The following is a 9,125-nucleotide window of genomic DNA, read 5'->3' as shown; positions in this document are numbered from 1 at the left end:
GAATGGTTGTGACATCTAGCGAGGAGAATTTGCATACGTTTAACTTGTATAAATATTTTAGAAACATAAAATACTTTCTACATCATATAAATATTTTCAACAAAGTTATTTATAAATTTAACATACACAAATACACCCAGAATAAATGTGTATTTCCCTTGAAATTCAGAACTCTTAAAACTCACAGAAAAAGTTTAGTCTTGTGAACCTCTTACATGTAGTAAATACATAAAAAACATCAGCTATGCATAGAAAAGAATATTAAATATTATACTCTAAAAGTATGTTCTTTATTTTTAGTTTCAAAACGATTAACAATATTCCAAATTTTCTTTCAAAAAATGTAATTGATATCTATAACCCTCAAATCATCAATTTATTTGTATATCATTTACTAGCAGTGGGGTACATCCATATTGCATCATATTGGGTAATATTATTGTTATACACTACATTTTCAATGTTAAAATTTTGATGTCTGCTATAGGAAAGTGCTAATCATGATGATGATGTAATAATCGATAAGTTTCGACTAATATCTATAAATAAGGGTGCAATATAAACTCGAGAATCGCTGAAACTGTGAATTAATGTAAATTATTTAATACGTGATTCAGTTCATTGTTAGTTTAGAGTTATCGCGTCTATTCAGTTACTCGATCGATTATCCAAAGGATTATACAAGTAAGTTAAACGTACATTTCGTGGTTTTGAAACGTATTATTTGAAGTTAAGCCTAAATGGCCTAGGTGGCTAAATTGATAACTTTATTTATGAAATTAGGCCTACAAGGGAACACGGCTGTAGTATACTTTTATTTGAAAAATAAATTAATTATGTTACGTATCTGCTTGTTTGATAATTTCCGGTAAACATTCTTTTTGAGTGACTTCAGCGATACAAGTCCTTTCTTAATTAAATTTAGTTTATTCTTTCTCGATACAACTTTGTAATACACAGAATTTCCACAGTCACTTTAACTTAACTACTTTTACAAAAACACGCTATAATTCACAGCTATTCACACACTTTACTTACAGTGCCTACTGTTCGCTTGACTCAATTATCTCAATCTTCAAATACATCTGCCTATGCCATTCTATCTTTCTTTTTGCTGGCCTTATTTGCCGGGCTTATTTACTAAAAAGAGGGCGTCTGGAACAAACTAGGAAATTCACGATCATTCGAGAAACTCCACGCACACGCCACCAGCGTCAATGCGCCAGCAGCGTCACGTGACTTCCGCCGTCGTAACAATTAGTTATCTTTACGTGGACTGTACTTGGCATTATTTATACCAAAGAATCCAAAAGATTTATTACAATATTAGTGGTACCTTGGTTTATTTATTTTTGTATGTGTTTGTGTGAATCATATGTATGTTATTAAGAACCTTACTATTATTATCAACTAAGTCGTGGATCCACAAGCAATTCGCAGCATAATAGCTTAGAAAAATGTATACAAAATTAAAAAGCCAAAAATGGTCTGGATCCCACATTGTTTGGCATCGAGAAGTTGGTTCTGTGTACTTTATCTACATATTTAATACATTTCTTCAACCAGAGGTTTCCTCTTGCCCCAGTTTCCATTTCTTTTTGTAGTTTGGCATGGCCTAGTGGTTAGGATTCTCGACTCGCAGTCTTTAAGATGAGATTCGAATTCCACCGCCCATCATGCTCGCCCTTTCAGCCGTGGAGCCATTAAAATATGACGGTGTATCTCATTATTTGATTATAATAGCTCAAGAGTTGGCGGTGGGTGTGTTTACTAGCTGTCTTCATTCTAGTCTATCACTTCTAAATTAGGGATGGCTAACGTAGATAGATCTGGAGCCATTTTGCACGAAATTCAACGAACATCATTTTCTTTTGGCTTTCTTTTAATTCGTCTTGCAAAAATCATGGGGAAAATTTTAATCACGTAATAACAGGGAAACGTTCATTTCAAATATAAAACATGAAGCTATAGTGAAAACAATTTTTGTTGCAATTCACAAGATATTATGAAGAAAATTCGGGTATCTTTTGTTTGCTTAAATACGTAAGCAAAATGACAAAAGGGTTTTGTTGGTTAATAAGCAAGATCAGTAATTAAAGATATTTGAAAACAGTTTATTCTCGCATAAACATTGAATTTTTTATAAAACATGAAAGCAAAATTGTTGATAAGTGATGATTCGTTACGATGCAATACTAACTAAACTAAACTAAAGTCTGGAAAAATCGATGTTGATTATCCTTTTCTGAAATTTATTAATATTAAGAATTTCGCTTTTATGGAATATTTATTCTAAGCTATTAAATATTATTATGTTTTCTATATGCCAGACATGATCTAGTGATCAATGTGCAAAGTTATGGATTGCAAGGTCCAAGGGTTGAGCTGCAATGTGTCACTGAACACACTCTGCTGAGGGTTTAGAGTAGTTGCACAGAGGTGGAAGATGCTCATGGTTGCCCCCCCCCCCTGGTCAACAGTAACAAATTAGAGATAGCTAATGCTTGAATCTGGGAGTCTCTGCGCCGATAATGTAGCTCATGTGTTGCATATGGTGCATTTTAGGTTGAAAATACTGACATCCCTTTGTAATTTATGTTTGTGTTTACAGTATGTTTTTGTTTCTGCTTAGAGACAGCTGACAGCAAATATATTTATTCTCTTCATTTTATATAGTTCTATTACTTTTGAGCCGCTTTACATGTTAAAGGACGAAGCAAAACTCACACACACATATGCATACACACACTCTCACAAAAATAAGGCTTTTTATGACAACAATCTGTTATTTCTTTTAAATCTATTAATTTTACAACGAGTTCCAAATAAAATGAACAAAAATCCAGCCCTGAAATGAAGTGATCAGTTATTAGCTTACGAATACGAATACAGCTGAAACGTTATACCAAAATTTGAAAATAAATGAGAAGGCTTTGAAAGCTATAAGAAAGAGAGAAAAACCGACTAGAGTTCTGTTAAAAACAAATTTGATTGATGCTTTACAAGATATTTTTGTATTGTTTTCTTATTTCTAAATTAAGTACTTGTTATTTGGCAATGTTGATGCATCTCACTGCCTGATCATTGTCTCTTTTGAAGTCTTACCCCTGCATTGGCTCTAGACTTACGACATTAAAAATCGGGATTCGATGCTTGTGGTAAGCAGAGCACAGGCAGCCCATTGTACAACTTTGCGCTTAACAGCAACCAACTTACTTTCCAAGTCAGGTACAGTCGAGATGCCAAAAATTTGGATATATTCTTTCAATAGCAATGTAAAGAAACTTATAAAACATTATTGACCAACATACAGAGTGAATCATAATCATCTATCCATTTGATAAAGCACAGTACAATATTTTAATGTTCCACATAAGTCAATCGGTTTCAATCCATAAGTGCCGAGAATTTTTTTATCAACTAATCATAGATTTAAATGGAGTTTCATAACTTGAAAGAATATTGATATTCATTGCAGGTTTCTTTTTTTTTCGTGAAAAATTAATCAATGAATATATATAGGTGTAGCGGGAGAACAGAGATACATTTGAAAACAATTCAACCCAAATCTCAAAAATTGCTTTCACTAATCACAAACTTCCTGTGAAGTTTAATAGTATAGACAATACTTAAGAAATGTGAATGGTGTGGATTTGTTTTGTAAATTGCAATGAATTAAAATTTTGACATAGCTAAAATACCATTACTCGTATTCTTTACATATTTTTTAATTTAACAATTATTTTAAACGTAATATAGCTTTGTGAAATATATTTATTATCATTCCTAGTTTTACAAAAATTACTAAAATGTGATTTTGGAGTTAGCTACATCCTGATCTTTAAATTTTAATGAATATATATTAGTAAATTTCTTTGATATTGTCTTCAGAATGAAAATATTTACAAGTAGTGAAAGCATAAATGAACTTTCAGTTCTTAAAGCTAAAAAGATGGAATTATATTTTCTTATCACTTGGGCTAGTCCATGATATCACCGCTAGAGAAATTTGTGTTTTTTAGAAGGCTTTTATTAGATAACTAACAGTCACTTTGCCCTTACTCTAGCGTTGTGGAAAATTTGTTGTAAGCAAGATAGGCTTCAGTTTAGTGCAGTAGCGCGTTGATTCGACAGAATAGTCACTTTTGCTAATAATGGCGAAGAAAACTTATGATTTATTGTTTAAACTATTACTTATTGGAGATTCCGGTGTTGGAAAGACATGTATTCTATTTCGGTTTTCTGATGACGCATTCAATACAACGTTTATATCCACAATAGGTAAGTACGGAAGTAAAATAGACTTGGGCGATGTGGATGTACGTATGTTGCACCGTTGCTCCTGACGTTAGGATATATGTTATAATACTAACATTTAATGTAAAAGTATTATTAATAGTATAACGATTATGGGTAAAATTAAGTGCATTGGCTTTATAATAATATAAGTTTGATAATCAGAAAGGGCAAGATTCGTAGTCGTAAAATTGTATTCGTGACCTGGTCTCAGTGCACTGTTTGTGCTAAACAGACAAAAAATACCAATATCATAATGTTTGGTTACAACTTTTCCTGTTTTTTTTGGTAAGTTTATGTAACTAAACATATAGAATGTAATGAACTGAAATTTTTAAATGGAACCGATATTTTTCCTTTGGTGACTCTTACAAAATATAAGATTATGTGGGCTTAGCTAATTTGTAATTTGTATTATTAACTATTAATGTTTTCTACTCTTGTGTTAATAATGTTATGGCATCAGACAACATATGCTGTGTAAGTCATAAAAGTCCCGTGTAGCAATAAAGCTTTATGGTGAATCATTGAATGAGTTATTTATATTTGAATTAATACTTTAAGAGAGATAAGAGTAGGCTAGCTTAAAACAGCCACTTAGGTTCATAAGATCTGGAAGAAATTGACTATGAATACAATTCATACAGACACCAGTAAATAATGTCAGTGATTACTGTGATTAATATCTTTGTCATTATTTTAAATCACTAAGTTATTTTATAAAATTACATTACCGGAAGAAATGGTGACTGAGCTATACCTACAGTCCAAGATAAGGGGAAAAGGTGATTAATCTCTTTAGAAGATAAGTGAAAATCTTGTGATTACGAATAACTTTTGAACACAGATTTATAATAAATTCAAGGTAATGCATGTATGATATCATAATTTTAATTATTAGTATGGTTTTGGAGGGAGTAACTTTAAAAGTGTTAAGGAAGAAAAGGATCTTAATGTTCTACCTCAGTGCTTCTCAACTTTTTCCAGTATCATTCACCCCTATAAGTTTTCACAACAGCTCACTCGTCCCAGTAAAAAAAAAGAAAGTACAAAATTAAAATGCAGAATTCTTTATTATGACTTAAATATACATCAAACTACAACTAGAATAAATAATAATAACTAATGACTTTTCTGCTTTTGAATTTGTTGCATAATTGATAATACTCATTCACCCTGATTCTGATTTTATTAACCCCTGGCTAAACCATTTGACAGTTGAGAAGTACTGTTCTAGCTGATCATTCTCTTAAGCCACCTAAGCAATATGCTGTTGCTAGTGGCAGACCAAATAGGATTTAGGTTTTATCTAGTGAAATATTGATCATACATATAAAGATATTATAATTTTATTGATGTATTGTGTTTAGTTTTGGGTTTCTTACCTTAGGAAGGGTGTTGATTTGTTGAAAAAATTCAAAGGAGAGCTATTAGGATGATAGTTGGGATGGAAAAGTTGTCATATTAGGATAAGTTAGAGGGGATCCAAAAGAGATTTATAAGATTATTAAGGGATGTGAGGGTTTGATGCAACATGTTTTTTTCATACTTAATGATGATAATGGCAAGATTAAGGGACACGGATATAAATTTTGGTAGGGTAGGAGTCATCGTAATCTAAGACAGCTTTATTTTTGTAACAGGGTGGTTGGATTTTAAAATGGGTTGCCTTCAGATGCAGTGGATGTATGTTATTTTAATGAGTTTAAGGAAAGGCTTGATAAATCTTTTAATGATAAGGGCTGGATTGAGTGTTTTATTTCCATTTTAAAGTTTAATGGCTTAGATGGACCAACAGGTCTTTTGTATACCAGTCTCTTAAGCCGTCCAAGTAATGTGCTGTTGCTTGTGGCAGGACAAATAGGATTTTAGATTGTCTACAGAAATATCAAGTACAAGTGTAAAGAGGCTATAATGTCATTGTATAGGTCATTATTTAGGCCACATTTGGAGTACTGTATTCAGTCCTGGGCTCTTTATCTTCAAAAAGACATTGAATTGTTTTAATGGGTTCAAAGGAGGCTACTAGATGATACCTGGAATGAAATGGTTGTCATATGAGGATAAATTAAGATTTCTGAACTTATTTACTCTTAGAAAAAAGTTAGAATGAATTTGATTGAGATGTTTAAGATTTTTAAAGGAACTTGTAGTGTTGATGCATCATGTTTTTCATATTTAATAGTGAAAATAGTAAGACTAGGGGACACAAATATAAATTTTGGTGGGGTAGGAACCATCATTAGCTAAGACAGCTTTCCTTTTCTAACAAGGTGGTTGGCCTTTGGAATGGGTTGCTTTCAGTGGATGTGGAAGGTGTAGTTAGTTTAAGGAAGTTTAAGGGAAAGCTTGATAAATATATGAATGATAAGGGATGGTTTTGAGTTTTTGATTTAGTGGATAGAATGGTCTAGATGGACCAAAAGTTTCTTTGTTGTCCTATAAATTATATGTAAGTATATGTATAAAAGTTTGTCACAAGAAACTTCAGATTGAATAACAAAAAAACCCTAAACATACTATAAACTTCAGTTTGGTAATGCATTTAACAAATTGATTACAAGTAAAGTAATTCTGTGTTTGAACAAGTCTACATATACAATTCCAAAACATGCGACTCTTATGTTAAATTCACCATTTTCATTCTCATTTTTCAGAAATCAAACTTTTTATTGGATTCAATGGAAAAATTGCTTAAATATTTCATCACAACTTTTTTTTTTTCAACCAGGAACCATTTCTGTAGCCTGTTATGTATTTTGTTTAGTAAATTATCTTTTTTTTTTTTCACTAGGGAGTTCAAAAACAAAAACATTTCCTATTAAATTTCTTAACAAGCAAGCCAATTTTTCTTCTGAAAATTATATTTAATAAATTACTCCTAGTACATAAATACTTTTTTTTCTGTACCCTAAGTTTTTTTTCAAGCCATTTGTTATTTAGGCTGATTCAAAATTCTGACACCTTAGGTTTATGTTAATAAAAAATTTTGACATTTAACACATTTTATTAATCTATAGTGTGTGACTTCTCAGCTTAATCAGACCCTTCTGAATTTAAGGTAAGTGATAATCTTATTAAAGTGCAAGATTATCTGAAGATCAGTAGGATTAAGGCCTCTGATTTCTTTGAAGTTAGCAGGATGGGGGGGGGGGACAACATTTTAAGTGTAGAAAATACAGGTTAGGCTTTAACTAAGACAGTTTCTTCTAACAGGATGACCAACATATGGAGTTATTTGTTGTTGGTAGTATTGGAGGCCAGTTGTTAACACAAATTTAAAAGGGCAATTTATTAATTCTTGAAATGTAAAGAGTGGGTTTAAGTTTTTCTCTTCCCAAGCATGGGTATATAAGAACAACCTTGTTCCCCATTGGTTATGTTACAGTTACTGACCTCCACTAAAACTTTAAACTAATCAATCCAGAATAAAGATAATAATTGTAGACACCCTTTTCAAGCCCCTTTAATTTGTTTTGCATTTAGTTGTTAATGTTTGAGAAAATTCACTTCTGTGTTTAAAATGTTGGTTAGCTTAATTATTTTCACTACATTAAGTATAAACTGTAACTGTTTATATTAATACTAGAAATAAACAAATGTTGTTTTTATTTAATTAGACACTCAACATTTCACATTACATCTTCTTCAGAAGCGTTCACTAAAAACAGTAAAATGGTTTAAATAAAGCTTTATTAAATGATTTTTATTTAAATTAAAGGTTTTATTTCTTTTAACTCTTTCAGCATAGGCTCGGTCCCGACCTTGTAACCACTTTGTGCTTGTTATAGTTTTCATGCTATAACTTTCAAATTAATAAGTGAATGTTAATGAAATTTGACAGATTATCAGTAAACATTACAATGCTTTCATACACAAAATATTAAATTTTTTAAAGTCTTAAGGTTTGTAAAGCAGTGTTTTTCTCATGCCTTTTTTCTTTACACATGCAAATTTTTTATAATGTCCAGATAGTTATCAAACATTTCTTAAGAAAAACTTTATATTTTATCTTTTATCTTCAGTAATGAATCTCTGTACGGATCGGTCGATTTGACCGATCTCGTAACCACCATAAAATATTAGGAAATAAATATAAATTATGCCTCTTTCATTCTAAAATGAACACAAATTATAACACAAAAACATAAATGTATAGACTAAATAGCTTAAGTCTCATAACATTATACATTTATGTATATTTATTATTTTTATTATATTGACTTTTCAGTTATGCCTGGCTAACAATACAGAAGTTACAATGACAAGGCACATGTGCATTCATGTTACCGTATCCAATAACATAAAACTGACCTTTGGTCTTTACAAAGTAACCTGTCTTGGCTGTGTTTCAGTAGACTAGTACTTTGTAAAATACTGTCACATTTCGCACATGGAGGATATGAAACATGTTTTTAAATAAACATTTGAATAACTAAAAGATCATAAATTACTACATCAATGCCATAGAATTCCACTATAATTTACCAAGCTTAGTAATTAAGCTGTATTTTAGTCTAAAAAATATTAAATTTCAAGCAGGCTAAAGATGCAATTTACCTCCAAACACATTAAAATGGCTGAGAAAGCCACTAGGGGGACATTCTGAGCTTCTGGTTGGTTATTCATGTCATATATAGAAGTAAGTGTACATAAGGGAGTGTTTCCAAAAACAGAAAGAGGTGGGCGGAGTGCCACTGTGTTTGGTTTATTGCATGAGCAATATCTTGGCAAATAGAAAATATAAAACATTCTTATTGTATATTTTAGCTTGTCAATATCTGTAATTTGAGTTTCTAATTCATACGAAACTATAGACTTAGTATTTT

The 9,125-nt window shown here is 31.2% G+C and overlaps 1 protein-coding gene across 1 annotated transcript in view; it reads left to right on the top strand.

Moving 5' to 3' along the window:
* The first annotated feature begins 4,033 nt into the window (after positions 1–4,033).
* LOC106460398 (ras-related protein Rab-10) overlaps positions 4,034–9,125 on the top strand; it is a 31,811-nt gene continuing 26,719 nt past the window's right edge. The window contains exon 1 of the mRNA XM_013920091.2: positions 4,034–4,281. Within this exon, the coding sequence (XP_013775545.1) occupies positions 4,155–4,281 (127 nt within the window). The 5' untranslated portion in view covers positions 4,034–4,154. The remainder of the gene's footprint in view (positions 4,282–9,125) is intronic.

The sequence above is a fragment of the Limulus polyphemus genome, unplaced genomic scaffold (genome assembly GCF_000517525.1).
Source record: "Limulus polyphemus unplaced genomic scaffold, Limulus_polyphemus-2.1.2 Scaffold33, whole genome shotgun sequence".
Lineage (NCBI taxonomy): Eukaryota > Metazoa > Arthropoda > Merostomata > Xiphosura > Limulidae > Limulus > Limulus polyphemus.
The sequence above is the reverse complement of the archived record's forward strand: the minus strand, read 5'-3'. Positions and strand labels throughout refer to the sequence as shown.